At 39.7% G+C, this 22,697-nt stretch overlaps 2 protein-coding genes across 10 annotated transcripts; both read right to left on the reverse strand.

Annotated features, from left to right (window-relative positions):
* Nucleotides 1-14: 14 nt before the first annotated feature.
* On the reverse strand, nucleotides 15-17,905 carry Rab32 (RAS oncogene family member Rab32). Of its 7 annotated transcripts, XM_077401808.1 has the most exons (7): nucleotides 6,342-7,635; nucleotides 5,677-6,090; nucleotides 5,066-5,238; nucleotides 4,661-4,840; nucleotides 2,478-2,706; nucleotides 1,850-2,175; nucleotides 15-1,442 (listed from the first exon to the last, which is right to left on the reverse strand). In XM_077401808.1, exons 1-7 carry the CDS (start codon nucleotides 6,667-6,669, stop codon nucleotides 1,329-1,331), a joined length of 1,764 nt encoding a protein of 587 aa, XP_077257934.1. In that variant the 5' UTR covers nucleotides 6,670-7,635; the 3' UTR covers nucleotides 15-1,328. The 7 variants fall into 7 exon arrangements, with proteins under 7 accessions (XP_077257934.1, XP_077257932.1, XP_077257931.1 ...); XM_077401806.1 differs by lacking the exon at nucleotides 6,342-7,635 and adding an exon at nucleotides 17,722-17,905 and having other exon boundaries at nucleotides 4,661-5,238; XM_077401805.1 differs by having other exon boundaries at nucleotides 4,661-5,238; nucleotides 6,342-7,640.
* A 430-nt stretch (nucleotides 17,906-18,335) lies between these two features.
* On the reverse strand, nucleotides 18,336-22,675 carry Cog1 (conserved oligomeric Golgi complex subunit 1). 3 transcript variants are annotated; one of them, XM_077402275.1, is made up of 10 exons: nucleotides 22,281-22,675; nucleotides 21,940-22,107; nucleotides 21,557-21,839; nucleotides 21,284-21,485; nucleotides 20,790-21,206; nucleotides 19,812-20,718; nucleotides 19,452-19,731; nucleotides 19,165-19,374; nucleotides 19,015-19,061; nucleotides 18,336-18,663 (listed from the first exon to the last, which is right to left on the reverse strand). In XM_077402275.1, the coding sequence occupies exons 1-9, from the start codon at nucleotides 22,415-22,417 to the stop codon at nucleotides 19,044-19,046; spliced, it is 2,622 nt and encodes an 873-aa protein (XP_077258401.1). In that variant the 5' UTR covers nucleotides 22,418-22,675; the 3' UTR covers nucleotides 18,336-18,663; nucleotides 19,015-19,043. The 3 variants fall into 3 exon arrangements, with proteins under 3 accessions (XP_077258401.1, XP_077258400.1, XP_077258402.1); XM_077402274.1 differs by lacking the exon at nucleotides 19,015-19,061; XM_077402276.1 differs by lacking the exons at nucleotides 19,015-19,061; nucleotides 21,940-22,107; nucleotides 22,281-22,675 and having other exon boundaries at nucleotides 21,553-21,776.
* Between the last annotated feature and the right edge of the window lie 22 nt (nucleotides 22,676-22,697).

The following is a 22,697-nucleotide window of genomic DNA, read 5'->3' on the forward strand; positions in this document are numbered from 1 at the left end:
GAGACCCAACAATATACTTTGATATTAACAAATTTAATACGGTTAAACATTGTTTTGTAATTATGTCTTGTATTTATACAAAAAGACTAAAAATAGGCAGGTATGTTGCTATTGTTACTGATACAATAGCGTATCAGATATATAACGCCTCGGAAATAACATGTAAAATATTATATGTATGTATGTATATATCTACAATTTTCTCTGCAATAACGAGATATGCGCCGCCGCGTTATTAAATCATATTATATAAAAGTGCAAACATGCGAACATCGCTCGAAAGGTGAAGATCATTAATGTAAAATCTGAATTATTTACAATGCACGATGTATACATATACGTATATATGCAGCTCTCGATATATACCTTACTTACTACAACACGCGTATGCTTCTGTACGTAGATCTATATCAAGAACATTATATATCTCTACACTTTTTCCCTCGACGCGAGAAGCGATACATTAAACATTCTTATTTTTCATCTTTCACCCTGAATTTCAGTCCAAATATTGCAATGCTATCAGCAAATTTGCCTAAACGCGTATTACATAAAATCGATCGTTTGACGTTCTAATTACAATCAGCTGTCTTGTGTAAATAACTGCGATTGTGCGAAAGGAGGCACAATGTTGTCGACAACTGAATTTAATCGGTAAAATACTGAATTCAATCAGTATAATTAACAGCGAAATGGAAGTATAGATAGGAAGCGTACTGTAAATCGAACGAGAAAACAATGAAAAGTATATTTTGTTTTTATCGAATTCATAGTATGTGTATATATGTGTGGGATCAATTTAATTAACCAAATAACAATAAATAGTATTACGCTCTTTACCACACATATACGCACAAGATTCTCAATTCTTGCTATTAATGACGTTAGTAGCATTTGTATGAATAGCAGTTATTCACGCAATTTTGAGCGGACACAGAAAGCAGCGTTATACACAAATCTACTCGAATTAAATTAATATTTAAACGTGTCAATTATTAAGAAAGAATGCACATCGGTAATCTTGTCATTATATCATTATAAAAGCACTGTTTAGAGGAATATTAAAAAATTTGTTTAACTATTACCCTTAAATTATGGCTTTTTTACGCTCTATATATCTGAAAATGATTTGGATTGACAGACCCAAATAATTTTCACACGTTATAAAAGATTCTCGTTGGAGAATAAGCAGTTTTGCTTCCTACTACGAAGAATGGCAAAGTGTAGAAAATTATGATTCTCATGGCATCTACGAAGATACGTTGAGGTTGATAAATGGAAAATCGTGACCGAGAATTCGAACTTGAATTCGACACGTTGCCTATTCGTCAGCAGCTGCAGGATTTTTTGGAGCTCGTCGGCGATTGATTCAACGCGAATCTCTCGCTGTCCGTCTGGTCTTGGACACCGTTGTCTTTTATAACCTGATCGTTTTGAAGTATCTGAAACAAACATTTTACATATATTTAATATTAATAGCCCACAACCAAATTAATATATGCGCTGAAACATTGGGTGAAGCAATAATAGCAATCGTCCGATCGCAAGTTTGACACGCAGATGCCAGAGATGCTGATTGGTTTCACGTTGATTAATTAATTATGCATCATAAGTCGATCACTTCTAGGGCGAAAGACGTCAATGATTAATCCGTCGTACGTCACGCATAAGCAACAAGCACAGTAAACTTAAGCTTGATTATACGACACAAACTCTCCACCGAATATTAATATATCCATCTTACTTTTAAGTCAAAATTATTCACGATCGCACATTTCATTTTTAAGAGGTCTGCTTCTCTACATTTATGATTTAACATGAAAGAAAAGTAACGTGAAATATCTCTCACTTTATTGACGAGAAATTTGGCTGCTTCCTCGATGTTAATATTCTCTTTCGCCGAGGTTTCAAACCAGCCGGAGAAGTTCTTCTCTTTACAGTATTCGTCCATCTTGGCGGGGGAGTTAACCAGACCTTCCTTCTGCTGATCGCACTTATTCGCCAACAGAACGCACGGTATCGCTGATCCATCGGGAAGCTGCACTTTTGAATCCAGGTCCTGTTTCCATTTCACCACAGCCTCCAGCGTCGCGCTCCTCGTCACGTCGAATACTATGAAAGCACCTACGGCTTCCTTGTAGTAAACTCGGGTCATGTTCCCGAACCTTTCTTGACCTAGACAGATCATTAAATATGAAGATTAGTTAAGTTTATTAAACTTAACTAATTTTAATATTAAAAATAAAATATTAAATATTGAATAAACACATTTAAATAAAATTCTATTATTCGCGTATAACAACTCGGCTATGGTTTAAACTATTAATTAGACAATTTTAGAAGCGTTTGAGATATCTAAGATGTTTGTCAGTAAATAGGAAATAAGAACCAGCATGTGCATGTTAATCTATCTGTCACGAGTATTATGTTCCGTTATTAGCTCCAAAAATAAAAGGAGGTTGTGAGTTACTACTGACCTGCGATATCCCATAACTGCAGTCTGATGATGGTATGCGGATCCCAGTTTAGGACTTTGAGCGCGAAGTCGACGCCAATCGTCGCGCGATAATGTTGGGAGAAGAATTGATGCACGTATCGTTTGATGATAGACGTTTTCCCCGCCCCGAGCTCGCCGATTACTAATATTTTGTACAAGTGCTCCCGTTTCTCGCTTACTCCGAGGTTGGGTGCATTGTTCGACGACGACTGAAACAGCAAAAAGAAATACAATAAACATTTGAACGCAAAACACTTTTTTTCTTGAAGAAACAATATTTTTTTCAAGATATGCACTCGGGATGACGCTGCTTTTCTCCCCATTTTCATAGGCAGCGCGTTAACTTGATAGATAACAACCAACGACGCTGAAATACGTTTTATTAATCGTAAAGAGGAAGAAAATACACATATGATTTATCACAAATAATTGGATAATTATTAAGTATATCGCTTATATATATAGATACGGAAAATATAAATAAAATAATTTTTTTTTAGAAACGCAAATATTTTCGACGAACCCCGAGCCACTTCCATTCTTTCGGTTGCACCTTCCACTTGCCGAAATCGAACGTTTCTAAATTTCGCCAAATTTTTAATTCGACGTCCATGTTCACGCGCGAGTTAGAGACTGCAAATAATTACGTTCCTCGCGAATGATCTCGCTGCTGCAGCTCGCGTGAACGAAATGAGCTGAGAGACTTGCATGATGCGGGAGAATGATCCCCGAGTACGGTCGTGGGGGACTGCACAAGAACTATAAATACAACAATAAGCCTCTCGCGTCTTAATGAATGTATTATCAGCAATCTGAATAATCGCCATCGAATTCGAAAGACATCAAGAGTGTGACGGACCATCTTTTGACATTTCTATTTCGATGATGAATCTTCGAAGCGAACGGATTATCTTCTATTTGATTCTTCTGGATTTCGAGCAACTTCGGTTATCTATAATCGCGCATTTTTTCCTCTCAAACGTAGATGCGATATGACAGAACGCGCGAAATAACCACGTAATTCGAAACTCCGTAACCAGACGAGGTAACGCGCAAGATCCAAAGAGGCAGAAATATAAGCGGATCGGTATCAGAAAGGTACCGCAAACGCGTACCGCAGCGTTTGCATGGATTAGCAGGAGAGTCTCTAAAGCTGGGTATATACACTTAGCGAACAGCGAACGTAAACGTTTGTTGTCATTGTTCAACAGATATAAACAAAAATTTCAAATTGCCACATGCAGCAAACACCGAATCTAGTCGAATTCTAGTATTTGGTGCAATCGAAAGAAAGAAAACCTAGGAGCAAAAGCGCGAATATCCGAACGTTCGCATTCGCTGTTCGTTCGCTAAGTGTATATCCAGCTCGATCATCTCGTGTCTAATATTGGAGTATAAATCGATCCACGTCAAGAACTTTTCTACGAATGAATATATGCGTCTGTATCTTAGAGGTAAAGAATCGCGTATCTCCAGTTCTTGTCAAAATGGAGTTAATACATTTTTCAATATAACAGGAGAGCTTAAGTTTTATAGTGGTAAAGCGTCTTAACTTATGTCTATTATTATTACTAAAAAGTTGTATTGAAAATGTTTATAGTGCCTAATTTTTAAAGCAGGTGCAGCGTGTTTTTGGCAATTGTACTAAATTGTATTATATGTATATATACATGTCAGTTAAATTACTTTATTAAAAACTCAATAAATCTAGCTACTACTTTTATTTTATATCTAAAAAATTATACATTATTTTTCTCTATTTAAAACTTTAAACCTAATTTCTCCGAATGCACAAAAATGGACATATACGTCCTTTACCTCTAAGGTACAGATATAGATATAAAAAATTTTATTCAAGTTCGGTATTTTCTTTAAGTTTCTCTCTTGAGAAACTTAAAAGTAATTTTAAGTACTTATTTCTTCTTCCTATCAATTCTAGTTACGTAGAGCTTTGTTGATTGTGGCTGGCAAATGCGTCAACGTGGAACGATCCAGGCTATCGTATTTCCAACACGACGAAGCCAATCATACATTATACGCGTAGCATATATATTTTATCGTGTTTCGCAATTCAATATCGCCATTCAATGCCGCAAAACATCAGACGTTCGTATAACGTCAACGGAGACAACCCTATACCGCACCTACCGCGATGCATCTCACCTCAAGGTGGTCCACGGCTGCCACGGGTGCCATGACGTTGTAAAGTCTGCGATAATTGCTGCCCGTATTGTCGTAATCCTCCGAGAAATCCTCCTCGTCGAGGGTATTGTCAAAAGTGGAGAACGTGTCGAAGGTCCTCACGCTAATGTGCCGCACTTTATCCTTCCTTTCCTCTTCCAGCTGTTGAAGAAATTCGTTGCTGTCGGTACTTGATAATTTACCGCGGGTGTTAACGTTGATCACCGTCTCGTCCGAGCGCGTCGCGTCCTTGGATTCCGAATCGAAGAAGCGTCGCTGAAATAACGCTCGCTTCTCCTCGAGCAACGACAGCTTACGGCGAATCTCGACGGACGACGATGTTGACGGCACACATTCAGAGGATTCCGAATCGTATTTCGTCTTTACCTTGCCTCTCCTGGCCGCTGGATCCTCCGCGGGCTTCGTCTCGCTAGGTTCCGGCCATCTCGACAACGCGTATGGGAGTGTCGAGCTGCATCGTTTATCGAAAGGTGAGGCGTTATCTTGATTCTCCTGTTGCGACTGTCGTTCAGTGTCCGGAGAAATTTGATGATGCGCGGCTGTGTGGAGAAACGTTTTTACGATCGGTTTTTCGTATATGATCTCAAGTAGCTTTCAGCGGTTACAACGTTGCTATACGGTGCTTTGCTATATGCGGTTGCCAATAATCGTGCAGTTCTACGTGCGTTTGTTACGAGAAGGTTGAAAATAAAATAAGATAAGCATCGGCATAAAGGAAAGGAATAAAATTTGAAGAGATGTGCGCACCTGCGTTTCTCAGACATATTTTTTTTTAATGCGTACGTATCTCTAGATTTTATCTTTCAAAAAACTGCAGACGCATATCTCCCAGAATTTATTTCATAAAAATACGTCAAAGTTCGAATGAAATCGTCGTTAAAAAGCGATTATCGCGGAATCTTCCGCCTAGGCTTTCAAGTTTCGTGCAGGTTTTGTAGCCGCGACCCATAAGTATAGCATCCATATACAAAGCTCACCCTGCTGAACGGTTCCCGCAAAGCTCTTGATAGGCAGCGACGGCGAGTTGCGTTGCGCTACGCCGACGGTCTTCGTCGATTTCTCGAGCTTTTCTGGTTTCTTAATCTCCTCTTTTACCCCCTCTTCCCTCTCCAGGGCGTCGTCGTTCCCTCTTTTCGCGGCACGAGCGTATGTGTGAACGGGCGACTCTTGCGAGGACTGGCTTTGCGATCGGCTACTATTACCTCCCTCCGGAGTGTGTCGCGGCTCTTGCTGTTCCGAGGACATGCGAAATTTATTTAGGCTCAGCTTGCGCACCAGCGAATGCGACTTCTTTTTCTTCTTCTTCAGAGCCGCGCTGGAAAGCGCGTCGGTCGTCAATTTCGGCTCTTTCTCGTTCTCGAGCCGTTGCGATTGCTGCTGCTGAGATATCTCTGAAGCGGAAAGGAATCGCGAGTCAGGGAAAAGCCGTTTAAGAACTTTGCTCTCGGATAAGAACGAAATAATACGCGTCTCATTCCAATTTTATAATTAATAATATTGATCAGAAAAATGAAGAAACTAAAAGACTCGAAAAGTAAATCTTAAGAAGATATGATTCATAAATAGCTCATGCATTCTTCGTCATTCGTTGTCTATCTCGTAAATAAGAAGCGGAAAGTTCATCGAACACGTCGAGATTAACCTTTATCACGCTGCTCTGCCTCGAAGGAGGACGATACGTCGGTTTCACGCGTCTTCTTCTTGATTTTAAATAAGTTACCCTCGCGAAGGCTGCTCTTGAACGCGCCAAATTTACCCTTCTTTCGGTCATCCGCGTTAGCGCTGGAAGAGAGGGTCGCGACGCTGCCGCCGGTCAGGGTGTCGAGACTGGAACTGCTGTCGCCCACGGTGATGTATTCGCCAGAGGTGCTGGCCACGACCGACTTCCGCTTCTCTTCCTCCGACGAGGAGCGCGCGATCACCGTGTCGGGTGAACTGCCACCCTCGTTCGTGTTTTCGTTGCGATCCATGATTTTCGCGAAAAATCGCGTCACGATTTAAGACTTGATAAATGGATGAATAGAGAAAAAGAGATGATGTCGTAGGGCTGATTTTTTTTTAATACTTTGCCGTACGAACGCTTTCCGTCTCACTTTGCTCGCAGAACACTGTTTTGGCTTCCCAGTCGTGCGCTGAGAAACCTTAAAATTTCACCGATGTTCGATCAGCCTCGAACGGATAATTCACTTATCCCTCTTCTCGCCCTTCTTAGACGCGCACGAGTTTTCTCTGCGCGAATACTGGGAACGACTGAGGAGAAACCGAGGACCGAAAAATAACTGCGGTCAACGACGATCGGATTTTTGACTTGGTATAATTGTTAATCGATGAAAGATGCTGCAGTAGCTGCCATCCAAGCCTGGATGGAATTTAAAGGATGGTGCGAGCTCACGAGCTAGTTTATTTTTCTTGCTTTTGTAAAATGCACATACATTTTTATGGACTGGTAAATAACGGTGTAAGGAAAAATTTAAGGATTTCGAACAATTTCAGGAATTCGGGATTATAATATAATTACACGATTGTTTCACACTGTACGAGCACTATTCCTCTAAAAATTTTCACAATACACTATAGGCATCAGTACCTTAACATGTATGTACAACAGAAACCAATTTGTGGAGCACTAATTAAAATATTAGATTTAAAAAAGCACAAATTCACGGTCAACATAACAAATAAAAAAAAATGTTAATAATATTAAATTAAAAAAAAAAATGAGAAAATTTTATACAAGACGATTGAAGAAACTGCAGGCTCAACGGCGTCCTGAGCCGCACTAGATGTTGATATAAAAATATGAGGGGCTAATGGGGGTGGGGCATGCAAGTATCTCCCACCACGTCACTCGGCTACGTACCGGTCTCATATTCTTTGTATGAAGAATACGTATGTACGCGTGTACGTAAACCGTGTGTCCACCTTTGCAGTTGTCTTGTCAGTTTTTCTTTAAATGTATCTACATATCTATATCTTTGCAACAATTAATGTATATATCGTTGCCCTCAGATTCATTCCTGTCTACGTATTTTGAGCGTGTGGCTTTGCCATAAACTTCCCTTTAGGGGAGTTGAACTATGTCGCGCGCAATAGGCGCATTATATAAAATCCACTGTAGTTTGATAAGCGCAAATAATGAAAATGCGAGCAAATTATTTAGAATATTTATAAGTATGCGTTAACATTACGTCGCGTAACGAAATAGTGCGCGCGACTTTCATCATCTTCCGCAAATTACGCGTTCGTCAAAAATATGGAAATTTTCACTCGGTCGAGATCGTTTAAATGTCTTTTGATCGTACATACACACCATCGGTATATTGAATAAAATCAAGCAAATCGCGGTACTTCGCTAAAGTCGGAGATTGCCTCTGTCCGATTTCAACTTCCGATTTCATAATGCGACGTGACGATGGATTGCAACGATTTATAAACCGTTCGATGGAATTCACGCGTGCCTCACAGGCGCGTTTGATTCTCTAATTAAACCGGATCTTTATTCTAACAATTAATTAGCCGTGACGGATCAGCCGCCGATAAAGAAATAATGCGATAATATAGCACTAATGCGAAGATTAGAGCGAATCTTTTCAGCTCGTAATCTTAATTGGCCATGCGCGATTACGCGTGCGTTATTGTCGATTCATTTCGTTTGTTCTCCTTTTACGCCGTACGCGATGCATCTCGATAAGAATATTTCTCAATCGCTACGTTAATCTTTAGATATAAAAGATTTTAATTGAAATATAGTAGAAGCAATATACGGATTTGTTTTTTATTTTAATAGATATCACAGTAAACGCAAGATGTAAATTCTGTATCCAGAATTTGTGAATTAATTACTAGCAATATAACAATAATATTAATTATCTACATTTCAGATAAGTCATAATTTTCCCCTATCGGATTTGCTGCAATAACGTCTTAACTCGCATCTTCTTATATGTCATTAATTAAATATTAATTAAGGAAAGAGTTGGCAGAGTTAATGTATATGAAACGAGTGTGTGCATTCACAATATAAGAATTCCGAATAATTCCGAAAATACGATGAAGATCGTCAAGCATGATTCCTAGATCGATGATCATTATCGAGCACAGTTCCTACCGAATCATTACGTTATTACATTGTGCACACATACGCGCGACAAACGCGGATCAGTTTCCCTCTATAGAAAGTGCGTAGAAAGAAATACGTGTGGCAAGACTCACAAACCGCCGGTATAGAATGACACGCAGGGGAGAGAAGTTGCAGGACACGTTGGTCAACAACCTCAGATATTCATAACGTCCTCACACTTGCGACAGCAGACTTGTAGCGTGCACGGTTATAAAGACACGCAGGACCCTCTCGTTTGCGTAATTATCAGGAAAAGCCGGGAAGTGAAGGGACATATGGAAAATGAACGTCTTTGCCTATATTCTTTTCTAAGAAGTTTTGTTGAAGGCATTTTTCTGAATGACAGTCTTATCAATATTTATACGCTTAACGATAAGCTTTCGAGTTTAATGCCCAACCTCACGTGGCTAACAAAATAAAGTAGTATAATCAAAATTTGAGTCCTGAAATTTTAGAGCACCTGCCGTTTTGACTTGTCAGCATTAAATAATTTTTATCTTAAAAATGACTGCGAGTTCTCACAAAAATTAGAAAAATTCTTTTTTTTTTCCCTAACGTTCCTTTATTTTTAGACTTTTTCTCCGTATGAGTATCGCAATTACGAATCTATCCAAAACATCGAATCGGAAGATGAAACAGACACGAAGTAAAACCTGAAGAATATTATAAATCAGTGGTATTGTTCGTAAGAAATAAAATTCCTTCTGTAGCACGCGCACGATTCGAAGAATCCCAACAGGAAGGAGCCTTCTCCACTTCCCATCGACGTAACTTATTGCGTCACGAGTAAAATCGACGTTCCGGTAGTTAGTGTCAAATTATACATCTAATCTATAATTGTAACGTCCCACACACCGCCAAAGACAGATCTCATCGCGATAATAGTGTTCCAGCCAAGTAAGTCGGAGAAAGTATCTCTCGATAATTATACCAACTATTATACAACTTGCGGTAGAAAACAGATGTATCCCTGAGAGGTACCCGCGCGGGGCAACGTTTTCGTGAGAAATCGCGTTACGATGCGCGCTCGTCGAGGCGCTCACAGGTCGCGTAATCGACGGTGAAAGGTGTTCTTAATAAACGCGATTTAATAGCTAGTTCACGCGGGTGTCGAGCTAAAAGCGCGAGCTGAAGAGAGAGAAAGAGAGAGAGAGAGAGAGGGAGAGAAATCGGACCCACCTTTCTTCTAGCGTCTCTAGCTGCCTCCTGCTTGCAATTCTGGCTGAAATTCATGTTGAGATCGAGGTACAGGTGATTATTGTTCAACAGAAGCGCGGGCGGCTCCATCGGCGGCGGATTCGCTTCCTTCTTGTGCCTCAAACGCCTCTCGGTTCTCTCCTGCCTCGTGCGCAGCACGAGCACCACGTTTCGGTCCAGCATGCCGAATTCGAATCTCGACCGGAGAGAGACTCGGACACACTTATATTTACCCTTTCGTAAGACGCGCGCGACGTCCGATCGAGTTTTTCGTAATACACTGCACCACGGATCTAGCCACTGCGTATAGCCAACTCTATCCCCGACACATTAATATTTATCAGGAAACCATATCGAGATCTCGCGTGGCGGCAAAAGAGAATTGTACTCTATAGGCACGAGGAGAACGTCTTTCTGTTTCTTCTACTATTTTACGCTATCGTGGCGACATATTTACACGTTTGTCTTATTATATGTGCTCCAGTTCGTAATCGCGAGCCGCTCGACGATGACTCGATATTATACGATCTGTAATTCTCGCTTTTCCGCTGCTTTTTTTCGCCGATTCAACGGTAACAGCCGGGAACTTGTGCGTGATTTCGCGATGATGCAACGATCGAGGAGGAATTCGTAAATCGTGGCCGTAAGGGAACGATAGTAACGGACAGTGTGCGTCGGATAAGTGCAAAGTCCCAGCATTTATTGGTTCGGATTAGCCCGGACGTTATCGTCTGCCGTGTTATCGGAGCGAGCGAGGCGCCTACAAAAAATGCTAGGCGCCTCGCGAGCGTGATCGTTTTTTGTGATGTGCGTATACAGAGAGAAATACGGGAAGGAGGAGGAAGGCGCCGTCACACGAAGACGACGACGACGACGACGACGACGGACGACGACGAAGAGAGAGGACTGCGACACGCGGCTGGACCATAGTTCACCGAGTTCACCAACCTCCAAAAACCCTACGCGGACATGAATATCGTCCCAGACATCACGCATGTTCAAAACCAAGACACAACACGTTTTACGAAATGATGGCTAAAAGACGTCTTAACGACGTCTTTAAGACGTTTCATGTCTCGATTTTGGACATGTCTGCTACTTTATCTCTGCCTACATTAGAATCCGAGATTCAAATGCTGAAACAATCCAGAAATTATCGTTCCGTCACTTCAGTTATCAATATCGAAGGGCTCGCGCCGTTTCTCGGTTTGTTTGTTTTCGTTTAGCAAAGAATTTATGATCCACCACTAGTTCGCGGAGGAGAGAAACACCGCGCTGTTAACGCGTTATCGATCGCCCTGGTCGCTGCATCGCTTTAGGTGGACCACGTACCCAACCGCCTGGTTCCTGGTTCTATGATTCCGTAACTCTCAACGACAGGGTCGTTATCGTTACATTGTCGTCGCACAGGTATAATATGTGACAAAAGCTACAATATAACGATAACATAACAGATATCTGTCGTTGAGAACTGAATGGGCAGAACGGGGGCACTGGACCAATAAGAAAATCCGTCAATGAATGGGCGAATAAAAAATAAAAGTGAAAAATCACGGTCGCGTTATCCGGTCGTCGCCGGTTAGTTTATCGAAGATTACACCAGTTTCGCCATCCTACCGAGAAATTACGTCGAAATTACGTCAGTGGGATTATTTTCGTGTCTCGTTCCAAGTTCCAAGAGCAGAAGAGACGATCACGAGAGGCGATCATGTAACGGGAATAACAACGCAAATCCTCGTAGTTGTTACACCCCGCGGTTACGATCGACGCGAAACGAGCCTGGGATACGCCCGTGTTCCGCGCCGCGGTTTCATCGCCGCGGTATTCTTTCCCGCCGCGAAGCCTCACAATCGAGTTACACCGATCCCCGATCGGTTCGGTACACGTCCTTCGGCAGCCTTTCCCGATACTCCGCGTATCGGAGGGAGAAATATAATATATATCGGTGACACAAACTGATACATCGCGAAATGTTGCAGTTCGCCATACCGCGTATCGCGATAACCTAATTAAATATACATACTTACGTTACATTGCGACAAAACGGTCGGATTAACTTGCAATTTACATTGCACTTCGACGATTACTGTTAATTACGCGCCACGCGCAGATGAACCAATTCGATATATCAATCACTTCAAATAAACGTGGAAACGTTGCGAAAACGCGGAGGAAAAGAACGAAACGATGTCAAGCGATATCTATTCCGGAATAGATGGGAAATAGTACGCGTCACGTCAGCCAGAATTAGAAACACAACAATCCCCGTTCATTTAGACAAGCGCAAATGAACGTAACGTGATAACTAATTATAAGAATTAGATAAACATTATACAATAATGCTACGCGCGCTAGTCCCTGACTGGCGTTTAAAAGACCGACGACGCAATTGTTTTGAATGAGCGAGCCACACTTACGTAGTTTTGACGACACGATTCCAGGGAATATATATCTGTTACATGACGAATGTTGATTAAGAAACAAACAATCTGATTTATGTCCATTAATTATGTTCATTAATTCGGTTCGAAATGGGCAAAAAATTAAAAGTTAAGATAATTTGTTCGAGAATCGATCAATGTTTATACTCGACAAGAATTCGCATTGTACATGAGCTTAAAGAAAGCTAGAATGTTCTAATCTAATATGATTATATTGTTGACTTGCTGACCAACGAGACATTTTTAATCTTTATTACCGGTCGGCGGATATAGACGTGCTAATAATAGCTGCCGAAAAGACAAAGTACGTGATGCAATCGTATAATTTGGTGTGTTACAATATTCTACGTGACAATAACTGATGCAATCGTAATTTGGGGTGTTACAATATCCCACGTGACGATAAAATGATTTACGTCAATTACGCGGTAAACTTTGCAATTTTCGTTCCCATAACGTAAAGTCCATAAACGACCGTATAACCATATTATTTGAAATATAAAAAAATATATAAAAATAAATTATATGATTATCTATAATAGAAATTACAATTTTATATTGATCAATAATCTATTTTTTTTTTCGACGAAATTATAGAAGATTACGACGCCAGGTCAATAAATAAATAATGTCTAACATTGGTATCCGAGCCCTAGATATTTTACCAAGTTCCAATATGAAAAAATCTGTTTATTTTATCTCGATATATGTTAATTTTTGGGAATCGGCGCGACCTTTCACCGCCGTTTAACGCGTGTGTCGTCTCGTACGTAATGTATTAGATAAGAATCGTCGCCGCGTATTTTGCTCAACTACTTAATTATTCGATAAATATTCGTTTTTTAAAAGAAAAAGTCGATATTACTCGGTAAAAATGTATAATCTGAAAAGTGAAAGGTTAATAAACTACAAGAGGGTGCAAAAGAAAAGGGTGATCGGTTGTTTTATAAACGTCAGATATCGAGAGGAAGTATATCCTCCTTTTTTAAACTTATGATGACGAAGTAGTTTGATTAAATGTTACATTACTTACGCAGTTGCGGAAAGAGAGAGAGAGTTGCGTGAATCGCAAAATGCGCTTATCCGCCAGATTATCAGTGAATTACAATAAGCGTTTTATTCAAACGGCACATTTGCCACTGTGATGCAGCGATGCACGGTAATCCGAGCCTACAGGAGAGCAAATGGGACAAGATAATTGCTAATTAAGATTAACACAGATATCCCTGAAGTGACAACGCGAATGACGTTTCAATAAGATGCAGTTTGCTTGAAAGTTAAGCTACATTAATTTAAGTAGCGCGTTTAGCACATGCAGAAAGGAAACATGTAACTGTCAGATATGTTATTGGATATAATTGTTCTAAAACAAAAAAATTTCTTATTTTTTATTTTTTAAAAATAAAATTTTTTATTTTCAAAAAATAAGAACAATTTGACGTTATTCGAACGCTGAAAAATAATTGACGTCCGATCCAAACAGTTGCGTATCTGATAATATTAAAATTATTAAAAGTTAATGGATATGCGAGGGATTCATCTAGCGATTATATTGAGATCGCGATCTTATTGTAATAGGAAAACGATCTTAATTACGATACCAAGATTAGGTGTGAATCACGAGTTCGTGAGACAACGATACGCAACGAGAACGCAGTAGCGGAGTTCGAGTTTGATAGAGAGACAATAATGATAAGCGACAATGCATTGACGAAATGTTTGTTAAGCTTGTTTTCTCGATAGGTATCTTAATGATGATTCATTCGAAAGTCGTTTCGCGCAGTTTACGCGAAGGTGAAGCGCGGCGCGATAAATGTAATTTTTACATAAACTCGACTAATTTAAATATATCGGCACGCAACATTATCGCGTTCTATCTACCGCGTGGACAGTAGCCTGATCGACGTTATTTTTATTATCTGAAAATCGAAAAAGTGCAGATCAATGCTGCAGACGTATTCGCCAAAGATGTCCCGGTTGCACGTAGCGTGTTTCGCTACTCATATATAGAAATTATCTTAAATTTTACATGCGCAGTTTTACGACCAACCCCTGCATGCATTTCGCGGACATGCGGTCACCTTTGTCGAAAAACTCAGTTGAATCTCACTTATTGCCACCATGCAAAAAGAACGTGCATTTAACTGAGTTATGACGTCACAAGTGAGAATTATCTGAGTTTTGATGTAAATGGAAAGCAACTATTAATAAAATGGGAAGATACTTAAATATTTTACGGTGATATCGATGAGCTCCGCCCCTCCGAAGGGCTGCATGACGCAGTCACGTGATGTATTTTTACATTTTTAGAAATAATTCAATCGGACACCTCTTCTCAGCGTCCATATAATAACCACAAATCCGATCCGACATAGATCGTATCGTAGTATATATGAAACTCGATCATTCACAATAGTGACGCCTTAATTCGAGGAAAAATGCGCGCGAGAGGACGGAAAGAGACACCGATCGTGTCTCTTGCGGTTATTTACTGACACTAGACTGCGGGATGTAAAAAGTTTCGTTAAAAAAAAAAAAAAAAGACATTCAATATGTTGATATTCGTGAAAAAAAATTAAATTAGATTAAGACTAAATTAATAGTCTCTCTCGCTTCTATATGTATTATTAAGTAGTGTACATACATATGCTTATGTATAGTTTATTTAACACATGTGTACCTTAGAGGTAAATAATCGTATCTCCGCATTTATTATATAAATTCAGAGAAAACAGGTTTAAAGTTTTAAGTAGAAAAACGATATATTTCTTTTAGATATAAAATAAAAGTAGTAACTTGATTTATTAAGTTTTCAATAAAGTAATTTAACTCTGACACGTTTAGTGCAACTGCCAATAACACTCTGCAGGGGAGACCGGACACAAGACTCGTTAACACAAAAGGCAAGTTGGCATTGCGTTCCGTTTATACTTAATGTATTTGGCGAAAAAAACGATGGAAAAGTTATCACAAAACATATCTTTTATGACATAAGTACTTTGTCCAAAGTTTTATTTAAATCAAACAAGTATTACAATAAAAAGAGAGGAAACTCTGATTCAAGAGGTGGCAAGTAAATTTTCGAGCGTTTCTCAAAATATCGTATTAATGTTCTTCAGCTTGAGAAGTAAACCAAGGTGACGTATTATTAGTTGAAAGAAAAGTTTCCGTTACTATACGACATGTTATTTTGAGGATCAACACTAATTTATAATATTATAATAAAATGACTGAAATCAACGTATGTAGAAATGGGGTATGTTGACTGAAATTAAGGCACGCTTAGCTTGACTTGCTGTTGCCGCGCACGTGAGACCTGTGTGAACATGTGATTTGCTACCTAGCTCTAGCTACCAATGCTGATAGAAGCATATCTATTTATATTTAATATCTTTATATTGAAGAAAGCTACATGTGTAAAATAGTTTACAATTGTTTTTCTGCAACAGCATTTTGCTAATCGATCGTTACAAAATAACTTTAAAAGATACAATCTTTATCAAGAAGTACATATCTGCTTTTTGTTTTCTATTCCTATTACGTTTTCATTAATTTAACATGGATTTTGTCGTAGAGCCAACTTATCCCATTATCGAGGCAAGCTGGCTACAATGCAGCATATTCGTATTTCAAAGAAGCTATACGGTATACAGGATCGTTCCTAGCATGAAAATGTAGAGAAAGGTTCTCTCTATCATAGTATTGTTCAATCGTGATAATTGGTCGTTTAAAAAATTAAATGCCGAAATTGTGAAAACTGAGCCAACGAGCCTCGATCTCCCCTACCTTTTAAAATTAGGTTTAAAAATTAGGCACTATAAAAATCTTCAATCCGACTTTCACAAAACGTTGTATCTTAGGAACTAGTAATAATAGACACAAGACGCTTTACCATTAAACAATTTAAGCTCCTGTTATAGTGAAAAATGTGTGTTAACTCCATTTTGACAAAAGCTGGAGATACGATTCTTTACCTTTAAGGACCACAGATATATAATGTAATATATATATAAATCGTAATATATATCATATATAATATATATATATATAAATAATCTTTGCGCGAAAACAAAGCTGTGAACGGCGAGCGCAATTAACGCTCGAGATTCAACGGATCCCGCACCGATTCACGTTTTATTATTCGCATGCAAAGAGAGATTACTACCGAATCCTCGATATCGGCAACCTCGACAGTTTGGTAGTCAATCGACGACAGATTAGATAAATCGAAGTCTTACGAAGATTATCGGCGTGCGACGTGTGTATTGCCACGATAAATTTTCCTGAGATAATTGAAGCACGTGTTGCATCGTAGCCGGGTGATGCAACGGAATTTTTTACTTTTAATCGCCGAAAGGGAGAGCGGGTGACCGCGCGAATATTCGTACCGACTAATCGAGTGGAAGGAAGATCATCCGGGGCGACCGGACAAAGAATACATTTAACTTGATCGTCGGCGCGACGTATCTATGCGCCTCTATCGAAGACTCTAAATATTGACGCATCGTGGTTAATCGTCAAGATAACACGATTTTTATCGCTTGATCCATACAAATCGAAGAACACACTGAACCTAACAAAAATGTACTTGCTACACCGATGGGAATGATATCGTCTCTTTCTACGATACGTAGGAGATAAAAACGAGCTCAAGGCGGACTTTTCACACCCTGACCGCGTCTCGTCTTCATCCCGCCGAACACGCTTGTTTTCGACTCGATAATAATTTTACTGTGAAACATAAAATTATTATCGGTTATAAAATTTCGGCGTAAAATTTCCACCCGTCTCGCACTCGTCTCGATCTCTCCGTATCGTCGTTATTGACACGCGCCGTTCTATCTAATCGAACGAAAAGACGAAAAGGAAAAACAAAAAACAAAAAAAAAAGTAAAGATATATACGTTTGTGAGTAATCGTTCGGAGTAACGATCCGGATTATTTAAAGCGCCATAGCCCCGCGAGGATTCGCGCAGATGCTCGCACGTGTGCCGGGCCGATCGCTCGGAATCGGCTCCTCTCTTCCTCTCTCGCCGCGTTCTCGACGAATATTTATGACGATATTAATATGTCGGACCGTCGTCGAGGAAGTGTTTGCGAACGGTGAAACTCCGTTTCGGGGGACATGGGAGAATCTTCCGCGATCCGCCGGACGCGCGAGCCGATCGTTCAAAATCGGCGCGCCTAGCAGACGGAGGTCGGGCGCCGGTACGCGCGTAAAAATCGAGGGGTGGAAAACGGGTCGATTCGACGTCGACACTCACCATTTGAGGGGCGGGACGATTCTGCTTGGATCCCCGGTACTCCTGCAGCGGAACGGACTCGTATCGCAGCTTCTTCTTCAAATGCGAGCGGGAACGTCTCACGACCGATATCACCACAGCTGGGCCCATCCGGCCATCTTGCCATATATCAAAACGAGTAATACGTCGCGCTGGCGTGTTTCGCCGTCGAGGCTCTCCCCCTCCTCGATCACCCCCTTTTTTCATCGCGCCGCGACGACGACGGTTGCGTAACCCCCTCGTCCCCTCCTCGTCGCTCTCGCGCGGACGTCTCGATCTCTCCCTTTCTCTCTCTCTTAACTCCTTCCCCGACGCTCTTATCCGACGAGTCGCTTTGTTTTATAGAATTTAAAGTTTCCGTCGCGATCGCGGACGACGCCACTGCACGGCAGGCTGAAAACTTGGTCTCGGAGGAACAATGAATTCCGAGAGACGCATCCACTTTGCAGAATTTGTAACAATGACTTGGATGATTTAAATTGTAAGCTAGCGATCCAAGGATTCGATTCTCAGTCCAGTTACCTTGTAGAAACATATAATTAATGACACAGACTTGTAAGAAAAATTGAACTGTGAGAAAAAGAAACGTTGCCACCTTTTGATTTATAAATATCAATTGTATTTCGTTTGAAAAATCAAGTATTCTATTGAACTTTATAATACATATGTATAGATTAATTTTCATTGGTATAAAACAGATAATAGATGCACGGTAGAAAGACATACTTATGCCTTCTAAAAGACTAACGTCATTATTTACAATGTATCATACATGACACAATATTTACAATCTTCCTAAAACAAAAACGGTTAATTGCTGCTGCCGAACCAATCTGATCCCATCGCACCGAAAAACGCAGCCGCCCCGGATTTTATGGCACTGGTCGAGTCATTTTTCGCCTGCTCCTTCGTTATTTTCTTACGCTGCAAATAAATGCATATTTCGATATAAAAAGATAATCATTTATATACATATTTGCAAAACTGTTAGTACCATTCGTGATCTCGTAAAAATAGACACATTTATATAGAAACATTTATTAAATCACGTTGAGATTCTAGCTGTATAGTAGCTGTTATTTAAATTGCATTTAATTACAATACTATTATATTTTTTCCTAACAAATCAATGTAACATAATTTCTATGTTGCTTTTTCATCCTTTGAAATAAAAATGATGGGTAACATAAACGGATAAATAAAATTATATAATTGCATTAATTCAAAATTGATTAGTTGCAAAATCACGCCATGCAAATCACTTTACGGGCTTACCAAATCTATACATTCGTGATATTTTTATCTCAATCAAAGAGCAAAATCTAGGAATAGGTATATGTTTATTCAGACAATAATAAATGTATTTTAATTTGACAATTTTGCCATTAATTGTATAACCGAAATATACGAGTATTCGATACGTACCTGCGTTTTATCAGGTATTGGCACCGACAAAATTGGCAACGTCCTCGTTGGAGCGGTTACAGTTAATGGCGGAAACCATGGTGCTCCTGTACAAACTGCGAGTACTGCAGGCGGTTCGATTTTTCCATTGTCATTGCTGGTATGTTCGTTGCGTGCACCCAACGTCGAATGCAATTGTTCTAAATGACTGACCAAGTTTCCAAATATCAACTAAAAAATTAGATATTTTAAATCTCTCATGGTTATCACATAAATTAAACCTCTAGCTTTATTAATAATATACTAACCAAAGATCTTTGAACGGATTTTTTAACGTTGGTGTGGATAAACGGATTGAAGACATCGTAGTCGAATGGATCTATTCTCGCAAGCACCGCATCGGACGTTTTGATTGATAATTCATTAAGAACTTTGTTTCCATGGGGCACCATGAGCAACGTACAATATCTTATATCGTATAGTACTTGAAACGCTTGCTTTTGTCTGAGGTCCATGTTTTTAGACGCATTAAGATAATAATTAAATAATTCCGTAATGATGCTTTCGATAATTTGCCGCAGTACCCTCCTAAAATTTGAGAAACGTGATATATCATGAAAAATGAAGTGTCTCGATCTGTGTTGGACGGTGTTGCGTCATTTACTTACCTTGGAAGCGTATGAGGTATAATTTTATTTAAATCTTTGCAGATGGCGGTCAAGAATTTTTGCAAGGGTATCGATGGCTGATACGGTATCAAAATTTCAGATTTTATTCGTTTTCCTTCTCCGGATTCTTCCTCGATGGTAACTTTCTCCCATTCCGATACGATCCAATGGACGCGCAATCCATCGATTGGCTCTCTCAATATATATTTCTTCATATGCTCAGATATTTTAACTTTATATATATTAGCCCAAATGGACCACATGCAAGTACTTTCTTCCTTTAGATTGTCGCAAACAGCTTGCCACTTGACATTCGTGATGGCGAGTCCAGATATTTTCGACGATGTAAAACACTTGTTTAAATTCGGACACAAAGTAGTTAATGCAAAGAGAAATCTTGCTGAAACTATAGCGTTTATATCGCTTTGACCGCGTTTGGGTTTGTCATCGACGGATGTGTTCCTCATAAATTGTACAAGGTCTTCGATCTTTCCGGCGCTGATTACTTGCAAATGTTCTTGGACTTCATTACGATCGGAGAATGAACTTGCAATTAAAGATACGTTCGCCGAAAGTAAATTATCTTTTATCGTTATCACTCGTTCAGTCTCGTATAAATAGTGCTCGAGATCGGACAATAGCGCATATAGACTTTCGTCGAATTTTTCGCACAATTTCATCACGTTTGGGGAAAATCCTTTAGCTTTCATTAGCAAGGACCTCTTGTTGTCCAATCCACCGTTTTTTGTAAGTTTCTGCGGAATGTCAGTGGGGGAATCTTTCCACACAAACCATCGTAAATCGTGTTCCGGAAATTCAAATTTATCACGCGCTACTTTATCGAGCAATTCTGCTATATCGGATTTTAAATCGGCCAGCGCATCAGCCCATTTATTCGTTATAATACCTATTGACAAATCATCGTTAATTATTGAAAAATAAAATAGTATCTTTACCTTTTTATATAAATATAATTACATTTTGCTCGTTTAGTTATAACAGGCTGGAAGAATTCCATCCAGAAACTTATTCTCGGTAATGAAAGCTCTTCCCATATGGAATTCCAATTTTCAGGCAGATTCACGCTGATGGCTTCTTCCCGAACATTGTACAGGCCTTTGATAGAAACTATCAAATCTAATAATTTGGTGACCTCGTGATTCGAAAAATCGTTCACCCAATCCAACCAAGATTTAACGCCATCTTGAAGAGCCGATAAAGAAAAGTTTTTCGGTACATCCTGAACGAATGGTTTATGGTGTTTGGTAACGGGTGGCAGGAACTTTTCGAGTAAATCTCGATCTAAATCCAACTGCGATAGCAAAAAATACGCTTCTTGATCTTTTATGTCTGTTATAAACTGCAGGACTAAACCTCCAGGCGCATTATCCGCATCTGTAATCATGTAAAATAGTTGAGAACGATATTTTCTGTTTGCTGCATTGAGATCGTAAAACAAATAAGTTACTTACTTATAAAGCATGAATATATTAAGTGCACAGTTTGTATAAGTATCTTCATACATAACTTCAGCTTATTTTTGACACTGTCGTGACTTTCTCCTTTAACGACAGATTCGACGGCACGGCTTCTCGAGGATATTAATCTTTCTAAAAGATTTGCTAACGACGATTCATTCAGAAACACGAGAGATGCCAAGCAGTTTGCGGCATTCTACAAGGTAAATGTATCATTAGTACCTAACAATTAAATATCACGAAGTAAGCAACAATTTGTATACCAACTGTGGTCGAAACGTCCAACGACTGCAATATTTTTTTGCATTCGTTGGATATGACGCTCCTAAACTGCATAATGACATCCCACTGCTTCAAAACAATTGGATATCTGTGCAACAGCTCGGTGCTGCCGACTTCGAACATTAGACTGTAATTTATATGTTGCGCTATTACGTATAACTGAGTGGCAAATAATAAATTCTGATTCTCAATGCTCGTCCAAATGTATCGCGGAATGTCCATCAGGATTTTGATTTGGATGATAACGGAGTGAAAAACGTGTCCCCTCCTACAAAAAATTACAGTTTGAATTCCATTGCTGACATAAATGTTTCATTTCGTATGCATTCAGATAACATGTGCGGCGAGCGATATTTAAAGAAGAATACTTGTCCAGCTTATCTTCGATCGGCTCGGTTTTAAAACCAATAAGATACTTCTTTTGCAATTCCCTAAATCTGTCCTCTATATCAGCGATTCTTGCGGTGACTTTCTCAGACGTGATCTTCATCTTTCCAATTGTGTCAGCAGCCAAAATCAAGTCTCGATATCTTTCCCTGAAAATCATTAATATGAAAACCAACAGATTTGATATAACTCTATGCACCTTTTTGTAAATTTTAAAGTGACAAGACAAACTTGGGTAAACTTTTATAAAAAAATGTGCGTTTTAATAGTTAAAAAAGATTTAATTGTAAGCCAAATTGAGCTAGGTGAGAGGGAGCCTTACCCAACCAACGTTCGCAATTCTATTTTCTTCCTGTCGCTTTCCAGTTGAATCTTTTTCTGAATCTCCTCGATCTCCTTGACGGTGTGCTGCTCGAACAACTTGTTTATGTCCAAGTCGAGGTAATTCGTCGCCGTCATATTTCTAACGTTTCGTGCACTCTCTCTCTATCTCGATGATTAACAAGAAATCCCACGTCTGCCCACGTCCGCCCACAGGTTAGATCGCAGGTTGCAGAGGTTAGACCGCCATCGGCTGTTTTATCGTGTATCGATAAACGCCCCGTGGAGCCGTGGAAACGTCATCCGGCGGACGTCCGTTAGTCGGCGCCGCACCTGTACTCGCCCTGCACCTGCGGCTCTCCCTCTGGGAGTTACGTGCTCCGAAAATGCTTATCAGGGGGAAGGCTCGTGCCTGACG

The sequence above is a fragment of the Temnothorax americanus genome, unplaced genomic scaffold (genome assembly GCF_048541705.1).
Source record: "Temnothorax americanus isolate GAGA-0224 unplaced genomic scaffold, ASM4854170v1 Scaffold15, whole genome shotgun sequence".
Classification (NCBI taxonomy): Eukaryota; Metazoa; Arthropoda; class Insecta; order Hymenoptera; family Formicidae; genus Temnothorax; species Temnothorax americanus.